At 46.8% G+C, this 19,733-nt stretch overlaps 1 protein-coding gene across 1 annotated transcript in view; it reads right to left on the bottom strand.

The window, feature by feature from the left end:
• The window catches only part of LOC121542811 (intermediate conductance calcium-activated potassium channel protein 4), a 58,249-nt gene extending 39,396 nt beyond the window's left edge, over nucleotides 1-18,853 (bottom strand). Inside the window, exons 1-2 of the mRNA XM_041852366.2 lie at nucleotides 18,341-18,853; nucleotides 8,029-8,124 (exon numbers count right to left, since the gene is read on the bottom strand). Of these exons, the coding sequence (XP_041708300.1) occupies nucleotides 8,029-8,124; nucleotides 18,341-18,622 (378 nt within the window). The 5' untranslated portion in view covers nucleotides 18,623-18,853. The remainder of the gene's footprint in view (nucleotides 1-8,028; nucleotides 8,125-18,340) is intronic.
• Nucleotides 18,854-19,733: the final 880 nt, after the last annotated feature.

Here is a 19,733-nt window from a genome sequence, read left to right as displayed (position 1 = left end):
CCCCCGAATACCTTGATTTGGCGCATGCGTTTTCCAAAACGCAGGCGACCAAATTACCACCTCATCGGGTGGGGGATTGCGCGATAAACCTCAGGGTAGACGCTGTGCCTCCCAGGACTCATGTATATCCCCTGTCGCAGGCTGAAACGGAGGCGATGGAGACATACGTCTCCGAGTCCCTGCGCCAGGGGTTCATGTGTCCCTCCACTTCACCCGCCTCCTCGAGTTTCTTTTTTGTGAAGAAGAAAGACGGAGGTCTGCGCCCTTGCATTGATTAACGAGCACTTAACAAGGGGACAATTTGTTGTAGTTATCCTCTACCCCTCATTCCATCTGTAATTGAGTCAATGCATGGGGCGCGCTTCTTCAAAAAATGAGATCTCCGGAGTGCGTACAACCTGGTGCGTGTTCGAGAAGGGGACAAGTGGAAGACAGCATTCAGCACAACCACGGGGCATTACGAATACCTGGTGATGCCTTACGGTTTGATGAATGCTTCATCAGTTTCCAGTCCTTTGTGAACGAGGTGTTTCGGGACATGCTTGGTCGTGGTATGGTGGTCTACATCGATGACATTCTGGTGTATTCCGCAATGCTCGCCGAGCATGTGTCCCTGGTTCGCAAAGTGCTGGGCCAACTGTTGGAACATTACCTTTATGCCAAGGCAGAAAAGTGTCTGTTTTTCCAGCAGTCCGTCTCCTTCCTCGGATATTGCATCACCATCTCAGGTGTGGAGATGCAGGGAGACCGCATTTCAGCCGTGCGTAATTGGCTGACTCCAACCACGGTAAAGGAGGTGCAGCGCTTTATTGGCTTTGCCAATTACTATCTGAGGTTTATCCGGGGCTTTGGCAAGGTCGCAGCTCCCATCACCTTTCTATTGAAGGGTGGGCCGTCCTGGCTCCGCTGGTCTGCTGAGGCTGACAGGGCTTTCAGTAACCTGAGGGCTCTGTTCACCTCAGCCCCGGTGCTGGCCCATCCCGATCCATCATTAACGTTCGTAGTGGAGGTGGATGCGTCCGGGGTAGGGATAGGCGCTGTCCTATCTCAACGCTCGGGCGCGCCACCCAAGCTCCGCCCCTGTGCCTTCTTCTCCAATAAACTCAGCCCGGCTGAGCAGAACTACGACATTGGTGATCGGGAGCTGTTGGCTGTTGTCAGAGCCCTGACCATGGGGAGGCTAAGCTCGAGGGGGCGATACACCCTTTCCTCATCTGGACGGACCACCGTAACCTGGAGTACATCCGGGCAGCGAGGAGGCTGAACCCTCACCAGGCCAGGTGGGCCCTGTTCTTCACCCGGTTTGATTTTACACTGTCTTATATACCGGGTACAAAGAACGTGAAGGCAGATGCACTGTCACGGCTGTACGACACAGAGGAGAGGCCTATAGACAACACCCCATACTCCCAGCCAACTGCATTGTGGAGCCAGTAGTGTGGGCGATGGACGCGGACATAGAGTGGGCGTTACGCACAGAGCCATCTCCACATCGGTGCCCAGCTGGGCTGCGGTACGAGCCGTCTTTTGTCCGTGTCGTCTGATCTATTGGGCACACATGTCCCCCTCCTCTGGTCACCCAGGTATCGGCCGTACAGTGCACTGCCTGACCGGGAAGTACTGGTGGCCTACCTTGGCTAAGGACGTGAGAGTGTATGTCTCCTCCTACTCGGTGTGCGCCCAGAGTAAGGCACCTAGGCACCTCCCAGCGGGTAACTTACATCCCTTACCAGTTCCACAACGGCCATTGTCCCACTTGTGTATTGACTTTCTCACTGGTCTTTTCCTCTCTCAGGGTAACACCACCATCCTGGTTGTTGTGGACCGCTTTTCTAAAGCCTGCCGCCTCCTTCCTCTACCCGGTCTCCCCATGGCCCTGCAGACTGCGGAGGCCCTGTTTACTCACGTCTCCCGGCACTACGGGGTGCCAGAGGACATGGTGTCTGACCGGAGTCCCCAGTTTACATCCAGGGTCTGGAAGGCGTTCATGGCACGTCTGGGGGTCTCAGTCAGCCTGACCACTGGGTTTCACCCCGAGTCTAAAGGGCAGGTGGAACGGGTGAATCAGGATGTGGGTAGGTTCCTGCGGTCCTACTGCCAGGACCGGCTGGGGGAGTGGTTGGTGTTCTTGACATGGGCCAAAAATGCCCAGAACTCTCTCTGTCACTCCTCCACTAACCTATCGCCATTTCAATGTGTTTTAGGTTATCAGCCGGTTCTGGCACCGTGGCATCAGAGCTAGACCGAAGCTCCTGCGGTGGATGACTGGTTCCGTGCGTCACCAGAAGGCCAACGCTGACCGCTACCGCAGTGAGGCCCCGGTCTTTGTACCGGGTGATTGGGTTTGGCTCTCGACCCGGAATCTGCCCCTCTGCCTGCCCTGCCGGAAGCTAAGCCCGCGGTTTGTGGGGCCGTTCAAAGTCCTGAGGAGAATAAACGAGGTTACCTATAGGTTATTACTCCCTCCAGATTGCCGTATTAACCCCTCATTCCATGTGTCTCTCCTCAGGCCGGTGGTGGCTGGTCCGCTCCAGGAGTCTGAGGTGCGGGAGGTCCCTCCGCGTACTCCGTCCATTCCATCCTGGATTCGAGGCATTGGGTGGGGGGCCTTCAGGACCTCGTGGAGTGGGAGGGGTACGGTCCGGAGGAGCGGTGCTGGGTCCCGGTGAGGGATATCCTCGATCCCTCCCTGTTGCGGGATTCCCACGCTCGCCAATCCGGCTCGCCCTGCTCCGCGTCCTCCTGGCCGTCCCCGAGGCCGGTGTCGGCGAGCTGCGCGTCAAGGGGAGAGTAATGTCACGAGTTCCTCCGAAGCTGCCTCCCCTCCTTGTTCGGGCAGGCTTCGGCGTTCGTCGTCACCGGCCTTCTAGCCACTGCCACTCCTTATCTCATCATTCCATTTGTTTTGTCTTGTTTTTTACACACACCTGGTTCATATCCCCTCATCAGCACATGTTTAAGTGTTCCCTCTGCCCCCCTTGTCTTTGTGTGTGAATGTTTATTGTGGAGGTATTATAGCTCGGTGGAGCTACTTTATATTTGTATTGCCGGGATATTCACCCTTGTGCCTTGTTTTCTCCAGTGAGCCGTATTTACCGCACTGGGCGGTAGTCATTTAGTCTGCTTGAAATATGTAGGTATTACAGACTCGGTCAGGGACAGGTTGAAAATGTCAGTGAAGACACTTGCCAGTTGGTCCGCGCATGCTCTGAATACATGTTGTGATGTCACGAGAGGCTGTGTCCTGGAGGGACGTTACATCCCCCTGAGGTGGCTGCAAACCCAGACAGCTATGGCTCCATCTGCTGGTATGGTCGGGAACTCCACCCCTCTATGGCCAATCTTCCCACGCAGCTGAAACAAATGAGGAGCTGATGAGCTGAAGGTTTGTTGAAGGGAAGAGACACAGTCTCCAACCTGGGCTCTCTGGAGGACAAGAGTGCTGCACGTCCACTTCCATGAGGAATATAAGGATTTGGAGATACTTACCTTTGGGAAATACTCACCTTTGGATATATGCACCTGTGGAAATACGTGAGAGACATTTGGAAGGACTTTTTGCTGGGTTGGCCACTAGCTGCAACGTGGACTACAGTAAGGCTGGGGAAAAGTTATCTGAGCGAGGGAGAATTATGATTTTGGATGGGGAAGAGACATCCCTGAACTGTTAACCCTTAAAGAGCCACAAGAGAACAGAATTTTGTTATATTTTCGTTAATTTCCCAAGACCTATAATAAAATCCTTGTTTTGTTTGAACCTTGTCTCCTTGCACTACTTGAGCAATCCCGCTGAAAGCTGTGTAGCCTCTCGTGACGTCACAGATGGTGGAGAATACGGGCACGCTCAAGCGTTAATAGTGCATGTCAGAGGAGGATACCGAAGGTTTGATCACCCAGTTTTCCAAGTTGGCCGTAGGCTCCCCGCCGACGGAAATGGAGGACATATTGAAAGCCCTTGTTGCTGGCCAGCAAGCCCAGATGCAAGCAAACGTGGCTCTCTTGGAGGAGCAAAAGAAAGCCAACCTTCTGAAGGCAGAGGAATTGCAGTTGCAGAGACAGATGGTTGTCCAAAATACCCGCCCAATAAAGGCAAGTGACTTTATATCTAAGATGGGAGCTACCGATGACATTGAGGCATACCTGCATGCATTTGAGGCCACGGCCACTAGGGAAGCCTGGCCCAAGCAACAGTGGGTTGGTCTGTTAGCCCCCTTTCTAACCGGGGAATCGCTGAATGCTGTCCGGGACCTGGGCCCTGACCAGGTTACTGACTATGATGCCCTGAAGTCTGAGATCCTCAGCAGATATGGACTCACAAAGTTTGGTATGGCCCAGCGCTTTCACAGCTGGACCTTCCAACCAGACCAACCTCCTCGGGCGCAGATGCATGAACTTGTCCGAATCGCAAGGAAATGGCTGGATCCGCAGAGGAATACAGCAGCGGCGGTGGTGGAGGCCGTTGTGGTGGATCGTTACCTACGCGCCCTGCCTTATGAGGCAAAACGGTTCATCAGTCAACAGGCCTTGACCACGGCTGATCTGACCGTGGAAGCTGTGGAAAAGTACCAGGCCACAGCGGAGATGCTGAATGCTTCCCGAAAAGACCCCAGGAGTGCGGCCCCACCACAAATGGGAAGAACCCGTCCAAAGGACCCCAAGGTCTCGAACCCAGCCACGTCAGGACTTATCCCGGCTCCAGGGGGAGCCAGAAACCAGGCGGGTCCAAGAAGAGTACACCAGGAGGGGGAAACTCGACAGTGTTACCGGTGTGGGGAGATGGGACATATCTCCTGGCAGTGTGGGAAACCAGCCGATGAACCTATGCCCACTGCGGAGTCCTCCAGCTCAGCACCCACACACCGTTTTGCCTCGCTCTTGGGAGTCGTAGATGGCGGCCCAGATCGACCCCCCCACCTGCCCGGTAACTGTGAATCACCATGATGTGGAGGCCTTACTGGATTCTGGTAGCCGGGCCACCCTGGTGCGTAAGGATTTGGTGGGCCCAACGTGTCTGACCCCGGGGAAAGTCCTCCCAGTTTCCTGTGTCCATGGGGACACCAGAGAATACCCCATTACTGAACTTACAATGACCAGCACACGGGGAACCATACACACGACGGCGGGGGTGGTTGATTCCCTCCCCGTCCCTGTCCTAATTGGGACGAGACTGCCCAGCCTTTTACCCACTCTGGAGAGAGTCTCAGGAGAGGATAACCCGAGTACCTCGGAAACGGAGAGGCAAGACTCATCCTGGGGAAGGCTCCGGTGCAATCCTCCGAATTACTCACTCCCGCCCGGGCTCTGATAGGGATGGCAGGTGCCCAGACCGACACAGAGACGGAGCTACAGAATCTGGACAAAGAACTGTCTGGTCTGAAGGGGACCGCTGAGAGGTATCGTTTGTTAAAGCAACAGTTAGACATGAAGACAGAAGAGTTAGATATCCTCCAGGCTAAACTCCAACAGAGCTCCTTCCCTAAGCAACAGGAGGAGCTGGAGAGGCTGCGCAGGACCATCGAGGAGTGTGAGGAGACCCTGCGCAGTAGTAAGGAGGTCCAGAAGAAGGCAGAGGAGAAGTACAAGGTGTTGGAGAACAAGATGAAGAATGCGGAGGCAGAGAGAGAGAAGGAACTGAAAGCTGCTCAACAGAAGCTAAACTCTGCTAAAACCAAGGCTGATGCGTTCAGTAAGAAACTCAAGGAGAGACAACAGGAGGCTGAGTCCCTGGTCCTAGAGTTGGAGGAGTTGAAGAGAGAGCAGTCTGGGAAGCACCACGGCAATGCGGACGCCCTCTCCCGGCGTGATGCCTTCTTCGCTGCCTTTACCCGGCCAGGACGTCGGTCCCGAGGAGGGGGATGTGTGATGTCACGAGAGGCTGTGTCCTGGAGGGACGTTACATCCCCTGAGGTGGCTGCAAACCCAGACAGCTATGGCTCCATCTGCTGGTATGGTCGGGAACTCCACCCCTCTATGGCCAATCTTCCCACGCAGCTGAAACAAATGAGGAGCTGATGAGCTGAAGGTTTGTTGAAGGGAAGAGACACAGTCTCAACCTGGGCTCTCTGGAGGACAAGAGTGCTGCACGTCCACTTCCATGAGGAATATAAGGATTTGGAGATACTTACCTTTGGGAAATACTCACCTTTGGATATATGCACCTGTGGAAATACGTGAGAGACATTTGGAAGGACTTTTTGCTGGGTTGGCCACTAGCTGCAACGTGGACTACAGTAAGGCTGGGGAAAAGTTATCTGAGCGAGGGAGAATTATGATTTTGGATGGGGAAGAGACATCCCTGAACTGTTAACCCTTAAAGAGCCACAAGAGAACAGAATTTTGTTATATTTTCGTTAATTTCCCAAGACCTATAATAAAATCCTTGTTTTGTTTGAACCTTGTCTCCTTGCACTACTTGAGCAATCCCGCTGAAAGCTGTGTAGCCTCTCGTGACGTCACAATGTCCTGCTAATCCGTCTGGCCCCACGGCCTTGTGAAAGTTGACCTGTTTAAAGGTCTTGCTCACATCGGCTACGGAGAGCGTTATCACACAGTCGTCCGGAACAGCTGGGGCTCTCATGCATGCTTCAGTGTTGCTTGCCTTGAAGCGAGCATGAAAGGCCTTTAGCTCGTCTAGTAGGCTCGCATCACTGGGCAGCTCGTCAATGCACTTATTGATGAAGCTGGTGACTGAGGTGGTATACTCCTCAATGCCATTGGATGAATCCCAGAACATATCCCAGTCTGTGCTAGAAAAACAGTCCTGTAGCGTAGCATCCGCATCATCTGATCACTTCTGTATTGAGCCATTCGTACTTTGTGTTTTAGTTTTTGCTTTTAAGCAGGAATCAGGAGGATAGAATTATGATCAGATTTGCCAAATGGAGGGCGAGGGAGAGCTTTGTATGCGTCTCTGTGTGTGGAGTAAAGGTGGTCTAGAGTTTTTTTTCCTCTGTCAGGGGGAACTTGCATGTGAGCGTGTGTAAGCCACCGCATGGTTATTTACTAGGAAGTCCTGCTGACAGTCTGTGTGTGTAATCAAGATATCATCAAGGCAAAAACAGCATCAGAGGTTTTTGTGACCAATCAATGAACAAACCAATGGCTGAATGTTATCAAAGTGTGGTTGGTAGGACTTTATCAGGAGTTATCTCAAGCCTATTTGCAATGTGTTTACACAGCAGGAAATGCAGAAGTATTTTATTTTTTGCTATGATCAGCTTGTCAAAAATGGACCAATACAAACTTGAAACCACTGATCATGACAATGGGGTGAAACTCCTGGACAACCGTTGTGATTGTTCATTCCATATTGTCCATTTTACTTTGACCTGTCCTGTTTTTAGGAAATGTTGTTTGTTAACATGACAGCGCATTTTTTATTTGATTGAGCGCCATTTAGGTTAGGCTATTTGATCGGAGAAACCTGCATGATGTAAAAAGTGTCTGTCTCATTACATTATCATACATTTTATCTCAAGCCTGTAGGCTAAAGAAAAGGCCACATACTCTTTTTACCATATCCTATATCTGCTACATGATTTATGTTAGATTTTTGACAGAACGTTGGTGGAGCACTGCAGAGATGCATCTCTCCAACAGCACCCTGGAGAGGCGCGCTGGGAATGGACAAGCAAGATATTTTGCAACCATGCCTTTAACAAACTGCTTATCAAAGGGCGGCATCAGCGCTCACCTAAAAAGCCCATATGCCACTGGTTGAGAAAAATTGTCATTTAGGCAGAATTATGTGAGGTTTTATGTGTTGTTGTTGGAGGTGCGTCTTGGTCAGTTTAGCTCAGAAAATGCCGCCCTCGTCAATCTACTGCCATAATCCTGCCTAATGAGCGGGCCGGCCGTGCAAGTAGCATTCATAGAGGACTGAAGCACCTTTAACAGTACGTGATTTAATGTAACCCCTGCCTTCAACTCCTCCGTTCAAAGAGTAACTAACACTGTTCCCTCCAGTGATAGAGAGCTGGGCTGCAGAGTCAGTAATGGGGTCAGAGGTCAGAGAGAACACACACTCACCCTGATGTCCTTATAATGGAAGGCTACGATGAGAATCAGAAGACAACCAGTGGACATGCTGATGGAGCAGTGGATGATAAAGGCGTAGCGGGAGTCCTGGGGAGGAAGAGGGGGACAGACAAGATAAAGACATTAAAGGGAGGTTTAAAGTTATTCCAACAGTGCTTCGGTTTTCGATTATTTTCCGTTTGCCGTTTTTCAGAGCATTCCGTTAGCGGAATGCTCTGACCTTCAGCCTCCACTGGCCACGCACACTGATTTGGTGACAACTTTATAATGTGTGAGATACACATGGACACTCACGAACGCACGCACACACTTGGGCGGCATGAGATCAAGTAGGCCAATTGACCTGGCATGATATGAAGTACTGACTTCAAGTGAACCATCAGGTCATGCAACCAAATAAAAGGAGTATAAGCCTACAAAGCTCTTAGCTGATGCATTAAAACAATCTTTATAAACTAGCAGAGATGGCCCTAGCCACTAAGCGACGTAAGCGGAAGCTTAGGGCCCCGCGGCTGCTAGGGTGCCCCCGACCCAAAGAAATAATTGTTTTTTTGTTTGTTGGTTCTTTTAGGAACTCAGTCAGGGTCTCAACTTACTGTTGAGAGTTAGAATAGTAGAATACACAAGGTGTAATTGTCACGATCGTCATATGGAACAGACCAAGGCGCAGCGTGATGAACAAACATACTTTAATTAGTTAAAGTTTAAACTCAATACAAAACAAGAAACGACTCGTGACGTCCACGGTATCAATGACCGAACACGGAACAAAAACCCACAACCACAAAGGGAAAACATACAGTTTAAATATGGCTCCCAATCAGAGACAACCAGCCAACAGCTGACACTCGTTGCCTCTGATTGGGAGTCACTCAGGCAAACATAGAATACAACAAACTAGAATGAACACCAACATAGAAAGACACACATAGAAATGAACACACCCTGGCTCAACATAATGAGTCCCAGAGCCAGGGTGTGACAGCAATTTCAAAATGTGGTTGTGCATCAGCAGTTTTTCTCTTGTTATGCCAGTGACTGACAGTCACTCAATTAGCACGTCAGCTAACTTTTTGTAGATTGGTCTAGCCAGCTATATAAACTAGTAATCATGTAATCATGGTTGAATTACCAACCGTGCACGCAGGGCATGTGCCCAGGGGCCCTGACCTCCAGGGGGCCCCCATTGATTTTGTTAGACACTCTCACTCAGATATCATATTAATATGGCATAAATAAGTGCAAGAAACTGCAAACATTTCTCTCCTCCCCATGGCAAAATGAGTAGAATTGCATGAAATGAGTTATAAAATTGCTCAATCTTCTCTCTGCCCTATGGCGAAATGTGTAAAATTGCAGCAAATGAACTCTAAAACAAAAAAAAACACTGTCAATAAAATGTCACTTAGGGCCCCCAAAAGGCTAGGGCCGGCTCTGTAAGACAGTAACTAACCAGGTGAGAGGTGACATGCTATCCATGAGGCAAAACAATGTTTTTTTTTACTTTACCCTGGACTGCAGCAAACCCTAAAGATCATGGTACATTAATTTTTTTATTTTTTTATTTAACCTTTATTTAACCAGGTAAGCCAGTTGAGAACAAGTTCTCATTTACAACTGCGACCTGGCCAAGATAAAGCAAAGCAGTGCGATAAAAACAACACAGAGTTACATATGGGGTAAAAAACATAAAGTCAAAAATACAACAGAAAATATATATACAGTGTGTGCAAATGTAGCAAGTTATGGAGGTAAGGCAATAAATAGGCTATAGTGCAAAATAATTACAATAGTATTAACACTGGAATGCTAGACGTGCAAGAGATTATGTGCAAATAGAGATACTGGGGTGCAAAAGAGCAAAATAAATAACAATATAGGGATGAGGTAGTTGGGTGGGCTAATTTCAGATGGGCTGTGTACAGGTGCAGTGATCGGTAAGGTGCTCTGACAACTGATGCTTAAAGTTAGTGAGGGAGATAAGAGTCTCCAGCTTCAGAGATTTTTGCAATTCGTTCCAGTCATTGGCAGCAGAGAACTGGAAGGAATGGCGGCCAAAGGAGGTGTTGGCTTTGGGAATGACCAGTGAGATATACCTGCTGGAGCGCAGACTACGGGTGGGTGCTGCTATGGTGACCAATGAGCTAAGATAAGGCGGGGATTTGCCTAGCAGTGATTTATAGATGGCCTGGAGCTAGTGGGTTTGACGACGAACATGTAGTGAGGACCAGCCAACAAGAGCGTACAGGTCACAGTGGTGGGTAGTATATGGGGCTTTGGAGACAAAACGGATGGCACTGTGATAGACTACATCCAATTTGCTGAGTAGAGTGTTGGAGGCTATTTTGTAAATGACATCGCCGAAGTCAAGGATCGGTAGGATAGTCAGTTTTACGAGGGCATGTTTGGCAGCATGAGTGAAGGAGGCTTTGTTGCGAAATAGGAAGCCGATTCTAGATTTAACTTTGGATTGGAGATTCTTTATGTGAGTCTGGAAGGAGAGTTTACAGTCTAACCAGACACCTAGGTATTTGTAGTTGTCCACATACTCTAGGTCAGACCCGTCAAGAGTGGTGATTCTAGTCGAGTGGGCGGGTGCCAGCAGCGTTCGATTGAAAAGCATGCATTTAGTTTTACTAGTGTTTAAGAGCAGTTGGAGGCTACTGAAGGAGTGTTGTATGGCATTGAAGCTCGTTTGGAGGTTTGTTAACACAGTGTCCAATGAAGGGCCAGATGTATACAAAATGGTGTCGTCTGCGTAGAGGTGGATCTGAGAGTCACCAGCAGCAAGAGCCGACATCATTGATATACACGGAGAAAAGTGTCGGCCCAAGAATTGAACCCTGTGGCACCCCCATAGAGACTGCCATAGGTCCAGACAACAGGCCCTCCGATTTGACACACTGAACTCTATCTGAGAAGTAGTTGGTGAACCAGGCGAGGCAGTCATTTGAGAAACCAAGGCTATTTAGTCTGCCAATAAGAATGCGGTGGTTGACAGAGTCGAAAGCCTTGGCCAGGTCGATGAAGACGGCTGCACAGTACTGTCTATTATCAATCGCGGTTATAATATCGTTTAGGACCTTGAGCGTGGCTGAAGTGCACCCATGACCAGCTCGGAAACCGGATTGCATAGCGGAGAAGGTACGGTGGTATTCGAAATGGTCGGTGATCTGTTTGTTAACTTGGCTTTCAAATACTTTCGAAAGGCAGGGCAGGATGGATATAGGTCTGTAGCAGTTTGGATCTAGAGTGTCACCCCTTTGAAGAGGGGGGATGACCGCGGCAGCTTTCCAATCTCTGGGGATCTCAGACGTTATGAAAGACAGGTTGAACAGACTAGTAATAGGGGTTGCGACAATTTCGGCGGCTAGTTTTAGAAAGAAAGGGTCCAGATTGTCTAGCCCAGCTGATTTGTAGGGGTCCAGATTTTGCAGCTCTTTCAAAACGTCAGCTGTCTGAATTTGTGTGAAGGAGAAGCGGGGGGCATGGGCAAGTTTCAGCGGAGGGTGCAGAGTTGGTGGCCGGGGTAGTGGTAGCCAGATGGAAAGCATGGCCAGCTGTAGCAAAATGCTTGTTGAAATTCTCGATTATTGTAGATTTATCGGTGGTGATAGTGTTTCCTAGCCTCAGTGCAGTGGGCAACTGGGAGGAAGTGCTCTTATTCTCCATGGACTTTACAGTGTCCCAAAACTTTTTTGGAGTTAGTGCTACAGGATGCAAATTTCTGTTTGAAAAAGTTTGCCTTTGCTTTCCTGACTGCTTGTGTATATTGGTTCCTAACTTCCCTGAAAAGTTGCATATCGCGGGGGCTATTTGATGCTAATGCAGTGCGCCACAGGATGTTTTTGTGCTGGTCAAGGGCAGTCAAGTCTGAGGAGAACCAGGGGCTATATCGGTTCTTAGTTCTGTATTTTTGAATGGGGCATGTTTATTTAAGATTGAGAGGAAATTACTTTTAAGGAACAACCAGGCATCCTCTACTGACGGAATGAGATCTATATCCATCCAGGATACCTGGGCCAGGTCAATTAGGGAAGGCCTGCTCGCTAAAGTGTTTTAGGGAGCGTTTGACAGTGATGAGGGGTGGTCGTTTGACCGCGGACCCGTTACGGACGCAGGCAATAAGGCAGTGATCGCTGAGATCCTGGTTGAAGACAGCTGAGGTGTATTTAGAGGGTATGTTAGTCAGGATGATATCTATGAGGGTACCCATGTTTACAGATTTAGGGTTGTACCTGGTAGGTTCGTTGATAATTTGCGTGAGGTTGAGGGCATCTAGTTTGGATTGTAGGATGGCCGGGGTATTAAGCATATCCCAATTTAGGTCACCAAGCAGTACGAATTCTGAGGATAAATGGGGGCAATCAATTCACATATGGTGTCCAGGGCACATCTGGGGGCTGAGGGGGTCTGTAGCAAGCGGCAACAGTGAGAGACTTATTTCTGGAAAGGTGGATTTTTAGAAGTAGAAGCTCAAACTGTTTGGGCACAGACCTGGATAGTATGATAGAGCTCTGCAGGCTATCTCTACAGTAGATTGCAACTCCACCCCCTTTGGCAGTTCTATCTAGACGGAAAATGTTATAGTTGGGGATGGAAATTTCAGAATTTTTGGTGGCCTTCCTGAGCCAGGATTCAGACACTGCTAGAACATCAGGGTTGGCGGAGTGTGCTAACGCAGTGAATAACTCAAACTTAGGAAGTAGACTTCTGATGTTTACGTGCAAGAAACCAAGACTTTTGCGATTACAGAAGTCAGCAAATGATAGCGCCTGGGGAGTAGGAGTGATACTGAGGGCTGCAGGGCCTGGGTTAGCCTCTACATCACCAGAGGAACAGAGGAGGACTAGAATAAGGATACGGCTAAAGGCTTTAAGAACTGGTCTTCTAGTGCGTTGGGTACATAGAATAAAGGGGGGCAGATTTCCGGGTGTTGTAGAAAAGATTCAGGGCATTATGTACAGACAAGGATATGGAAGGATATGAGTAAAGTGGGGGTAAACCTAAGCGTTGGGTAACAATGAAAGAGATAGTATCACTAGAGGCATCAATTGAGTCGGTCTCTGCGTGTATGGGGGTGGGACAAAGGAGCTATCTAAGGCAGGTTTAGCTGGGCTGGGGGGATCTACAGTGAAATAGTACAATTAGAAATAACCGAAACAACAATAAGCTAACCATGTTTGGGCTGAGGCTAAACATAAACAGGATGTAGTACCGTAAAAAGGAACAGTCCAGCAGACATCAGCTGTATAGCTGAGTTATCATAAGGTCCGGTGAACAGCAATAGGATAGTTCGGAGGCTGCTAAAGCACTAGCAGGTAAGAGGCCACGGCTAGCGTGTGCTAGCGGGCCGGGGCTAGCAGATGGAATCTTCGTGGGTCGACGTCGTCGTAACCACATCAGACGATTTCGTCGGCAGACCAGTCGTGTAGGATCGGCGGGCTCCGTGTCAACACTAGGTGGTCCCGTCCGGTTGACAGAGAGGTAGATAGCCGGGAGATGGGCCTAGCTCAGGATGATTAGCCAGACCACAGCGTCCATTTAGTTGAAGCTAGCTGGTAGCGATGAATCGGAGTTAAAGGTCCAGTGATTCAGTGATTCCGGCAGAAAAACTGATATGTTCTGGGTCGATAACGCCTGTGCAGACTGGCCGAATATCCGGTGATTAATATCCAGTGATTAAATTAATCCCGCAGAAAAAAATCCAATGTTCTGGGTGAAATACCGCTAACTGTGGCTAATAGCTAATAGCAAGTAGCTAGTTAGCTGGCTAGCTAGTTTCAACTGGAGATTCTATATAAAAGGTAAGTCAATAATAGAATCCGTTCCACATTGAGTGAGGCGGGTTGCAGGAAAGTATATTTTGTAGAAGGATGAAAAGTCTGATAGGGAAATATGTACGAAAAATACAAAAAAACAGGGTATTTACAGGCTATTTACAGACACACGATAAAAACAGAACTGCACTACTTCGCCATCTTGGATTATTTAGTTAGATGAAAGAAAAAGGAACAGGATTTGGCTTCTGTAGCTATGAACATAGCCGCAGGAAGTAGGGGTGCTGAGGGTGCTGCAGCACCCCCTGAAAAATCAGAATTAAAAAAAAATATATCAATAAAAATCAAATATTTTATCTTCACAAAAGTAGTGCACTGGGCCTTTACTAGTATTAGTGGACCGATATTGACATCTGTAGCATGGGCATACTTTTTTTTTCAGTGTCTCCACTTTGCATAATTAAGAACAGTATCTTGCAGGATTAAATAGTTGCAATTGTAAGAGTTGTTGCCCTGTCTTTTTCTCTGCGATTGTCATTCTGATGGAATCCATAAAGGACAATACCATGATGTGATTATGTAGCTGAGTTAGTAGGCAGAGGGCTTGCAACGCTAGTATTGTGAGTTCAATTCCCACAGGGGACCTGTATGAAAATGTATGCACTCACTACACTACTGTAAATTAAGAGAGTCTACTAAAATGTAAAAGGAATGAATAGACGTTTCAATTTACACATAGAAATAAGTATTTTAAGAAACTGGAAAACATATATCAAGCAAGTATTTCAGTATTAGATTAACTGTCTGGCACAGATAATTATCAGACTCAAGTTACAAATGCTGGTAAACACTAAAATATAAATAGATTTAGTTTAAATATTTTCACAAAAGTAGTGCATTGGGCCTTTACTAGTCCTGTATTAGCGGACCTTCAGCGCAGGCATACTACTTCCTGCGAAAATGCGATGATATGTCAACACATCTGATAAGTAGGCTATGAGTGTCTTCATAATTGACCCTGTGAGTAACGATCACTTGACTTCACTGTACTTGAAACGATCGTCTCGACAGAAGGCTAAGTGATAAAAGGTGTGCTGTTTATTGCCATGATGTCCACGCAGGCAACTGATGTAATCTCGATGAAGGTTTTAACGGGGAGTTAATTTGATGATGGGTGGTTGGAGTTTACAGTCTAAAAGATATAATTGCAAATTTTCAGACAACGTTAGGGAAACTTCAACGCAGAGAGGTGGTATGGTGTGACGTAGGTTGGCAACGTTGATCGTTTTCCACAATTTCACTTGTAGCATCTGCATCATGTCTAATTTTATCCAAAAGCCTAATTGGACTCCACATAAGCGTAAAGTTAATTTGACTACATTATTAGACCTATCACATGGCACAGCACGTTGCTTGCTCCGAGTGTCTAAATTTGTTTTGTAATATTTTCCTTTTGGAAACGGAGTAAATTCAATCCCTTTTGAAACTACCCAATTTGTAGTAACTGTAACACGGGTTGTTTATCCAGGCCTTGGACAGACAGAAAGGCCACCCAAGACCAATGCATGCCAGCATCCATCCCATCAGCCTTCAGACAGACGCTGTGAGTAGAGCCTGAAACATTCATCATAATTCTGAATTAATTATTAAAAGAAAGAAAAACCCCGTTGTTGATCACTTTTGATAAGGTCTAGTTGATTTGCAACAATGTCCTCGGTGTGCTGTGTTCGTGACAATGGCACACCCAAACAGCTGTTAGGCGGTCGCTAATAACATCAATAATCATTGTCGTTTGTTTTGTTTTTACAGTCACAACATGATGATGTTGTATCGGCTTTACTATAGAAACGCATCCTCTTGGCACGCAGTCAAACCTGGCGCATATAACTTGGGAAAACACAGTGCAGATTAGCAGATGTAACTAACTAGATGGTCACACTCCAAGAGCCCGTTCTGCCTTATCAGTCTGTCATGCTCGCCCAAAGACCTTGACAATCAGCCCAGCCTTAGCCCCCCTTCTCCAGGAGTGGTGAAACTCTTGCATTATTCAAACAGTCTCTAATGAAACACAAATGATGTGGAAAGATCCAAAATGACCGTGGGCAACCTGAGAAACACTAGCTGTGAGGGGAAACAAATACAATGTGGAAAAAGTACCACAAATAGCTCATTTTCCTCATCCTGCATAACCTGGTTTCCAAGGAAAAGTATGCTTAAATACACTGTCATGCAGAGAGGGTATACCAGGCATCTAGCTATTTCTGAGCATCCAGTTGTCTCACTCATCATGCAGCATATGTTTTCTAGAGTTTTGATACAATTTATGCATTTCCAAAAATAATAGTTTGACAAACTCAAGAGTGGTTTTCAAAATCAAGATAATGTATAAGGAAAAATGCATGGAAAGGCCTGCCTGGGTAATTGCCAGATACATCAGCATATGGAGCTGTTTTCAACATGAACTTGCAACATGAACTTCTTCCAGGCCCAGGTATACACTGTGTGTAGGCCTAGTTACAAATCAATATTTGATCAAGCATGACAATCATATTAATCAAAGAAGACAAAACAGATTGGATCTCCTTTCCCTGAAATCAGCCTGATTTAAACAGCCTGACTACTGCACTCAGCAGTTTCACTAAGGGAAACATTGTTTTCACTTCACTTGCCTTTGGATCATTACATGGAGGAATTAGGTCAGCTGTACAGGAGCTATAGCTTGCTCATCTAGCTGTAACTACCTCTAAGTATAGGGACCTCAGATTGGATCTCTTTTCACTGGATGGCCAGGCAGGTATAACCAGGCTGACCGATTGTTTCACTCCATTGTTTTCACTTCACTTGATAAGTGAAAGTGAATTGAAAAAATGGTGAGTGCAGTGGTCAGGCTGGTTACACCAGGGAAGGAATCACCTACCGCATAGTGTTTAGGTGGTCTGACATTTGCTTGCATCATGTGTGAGCTGCTGATAGCCTGTTTTCTACTTATGGAACTGGCACGTGTACTCTAGAACTTCAGTGGGATGGAGTTAAAAATGGCTTGATTGTGTGGACTGACGTTATTATCCACCCTGATCTGTGTGTTAATGTGAAGAGACGGCAGTACCAATTAGTGGTTCTGGAAATAGGCTCATAATCAGTAGGTCACCAGGTTCAAATCCCAGGTGTGGGTTATGCTATTGTGCTGTGATGCAAGTCATGCTTGTTTAAGGGGTCTGTTAATCAAGGAAATGGTTTTGACAATAATTAGACATGCCGTTCCGTTCTCTTCATATGAATGGACTGGATATAGTAGTTCTGTATGTAGATTAATCCAAGGACATTGTGGTAGAGCAACAGGGCACATGTAGGTTGATAATAGCATTCATGATCTTTATGTTGTATCAACAACACCTGTTTTCTGTCTGGCTGACTGACCTCTTCATGTTAAAGGGATACTTCAAGATTTTGGCAATGAGGCCCTTTATGTACTTCCCCAGAGCATGCTAGCAATTACCCATAGACTTCCAGTCATGCGCTAATGCTAGTTAGCATTGGCTCGTGAAACTACATCCAACTTCCTTCATACTGGACACAGAGACATACAAATGGTATCCATGAGTTCATCTGACTCTGGGGAAGTAGATAAAGGGCTTCATTGCCAAAATCCCGAAGTATCCCTTTAACATGTTCATGATCCATGCAGAAGTTGATACTAATTTCTCCACACAAGGGGGGTGACATTCACTCATAAAAAAGCACAAATAGTGGTCAGTAGGTCTGTGACCTATTCTCAGATAGACTCTCTTTCTTGAGCAGCCTAGTCAGAATACTAGGGCTATACACAGGATATCTGGTTCCCTGAGTTAGTTGCTACTATTCAATGAATTGCTGTGGTGGCCTGGCCAGCAGCAGGTCAGTTGAATCCTGCAGGTTTCAGTTGTATTACATGCTGTTGTTGAGGCCTGCGTTGCTGGTCATTTTATAATTGGTCAGGTGGAGACAAGGTAATTGAACCCTAAAGAGGTCTCTAGCTCACCAAACCAAAGTGGTCCCTGTGCCATCCTAGTGGTGTCAAACAGGTGTAGTTAACGATTAGGTAGAGAATCAATCTAATTTATTTTACACATGATTACTTGGCTCTTGATTAATCAAAATATGTGAGCTGAGAATTGATGAATCTTCTATATATCCATAATGGCCTGTGGATAGTGACAATAGTGGCATATGTTTGACACCTGTCTTTGACCCACTTTGAATGTTATCTTTCTGATGGAAGCCTTGTACTTTAAGTTCACTGTCTTGATCTAATCATTTTTAAATAGAAACAGCTCTTTCAGTTCCTCTCTTTCAACTTGAGTGTTGCAAGGCTATAACGTAGGTCCACTTTATTTAACTGAAACTGAAAACCAACAGTAAACACCTTTAATAGCCAGGGATTTGTTATCATTTCCTTGATAAATGAGTTAGCATGATTATATTTTAAGTCTTGTTGGTAGTTGAAAGTGAATTTTACGGAATGTGAAGTGACCAAAATGACCTACCGATTGGTAAATAAACGGGCACAGCTCCGCGTGCAGTATCATGAGCAGTGTCCCAAGCAGTGCGGTGCCCAGAGCCCAAGCGCACAGACGCTTTTTGTCCTCCAATAAAAACTTTCTGTCTCGCAATCTATAAAGATTGTCCCCCTCGATTTGAGGCATACGCTTCCCGGGGTGGGACAGTGGCACAGATATCTCCGTCATGTCCACGCCGTTTCTGTTGATCACTCCATCGCAATTGTCAACTTTGGAGTCGAGGTGCAAGTTGCGGGTTGTCATCTCCATGTCGCGTTGGGGTCGGCTGTGGCCGCTCTCCGTGTCGTCTTCTCCCTGTCCAGTCTCCCTTCTGTCCGTGCTCGCATACCACGATGGGCCAACTGTGCCCCCAGGTCCTCCTCCTCCTCTCCGTGGCTCATGAAAGTAGCGGAATAAGGACAGTATAACTAACTGTACGCGCTCACCTGAACACGAACAGCGAACACCTCCACTAGTGGCATGGGATAAACGTACCGCTGACAGTTGATTGGTTGACTGGGGCGCTGTTCTTATTTGCATGGGGTTATGAGGATATATGAGAGGGCGCCATAAAAAGTCTCTCTCTCTCTCTCTCTCTCTCTCTCTCTCTCTCTCTCTCTCTCTCTCTCTCTCTCTCTCTCTCTCTCTCTCTCTCTCTCTCTCTCTCTCTCTCTCTGTCCCTCTCTCTCTCTGTGTTTGTGGCTCGTCTGATCATTTCAGATGGTGAGGAGTCAATCACCAATTCAGTTGGACAACAATTTTAGCCTGTCTCTACCTTTTTAAAATCCCATTTTGATGGGCTTTTCAGTGATGTGTCCCATTCATTACAGTACTGATAAAAAATAAATACATAAAATCCAGCAATCCCCATCGAAACAAATTATTTTACAATATCGCAATACTGTGTGCTCCCAAAATGCTATTCTGTAGTCTTCTAGAATGAATTAATTCATTTTGGCATTATCAATTGCAAATAAGCTGTCACTTAGGCTACCAATAACAAGCATAGTATAGACTAGTACTGTTGTTATTTACCTGTGCATTGACATGGTGAGCCTATTCTCAAACAACACTTTCACAGCTCCAGTGTGACCTCTGGTGGATAAAGGAGTAGGGTGTTTATTGAGATATAGGGACAATGTTATACAGTATGTAGCCAACTATTTATTGTCAGTCAGACCCTTATTTATATGAGAGGGATTTTCAGTCTCTCTTGAACAAAATTGCATTGTTATTATTTTACTGTTAATAAATGTCCCATGGAATGTAGATGTCACCTCGTAATTGTTTTATTTTGTTTTGTACTGTGCTCAGATGTCTCAACCACTAAACTCTAGAGATCTTTATCTGTTCCCAACAAACTGATGCAATAAGTGACAAT

This window comes from Coregonus clupeaformis, unplaced genomic scaffold (assembly GCF_020615455.1).
Source record: "Coregonus clupeaformis isolate EN_2021a unplaced genomic scaffold, ASM2061545v1 scaf0033, whole genome shotgun sequence".
NCBI classification, from domain to species: Eukaryota; Metazoa; Chordata; class Actinopteri; order Salmoniformes; family Salmonidae; genus Coregonus; species Coregonus clupeaformis.
This window is presented reverse-complemented; position numbering and strand designations above follow the sequence as displayed.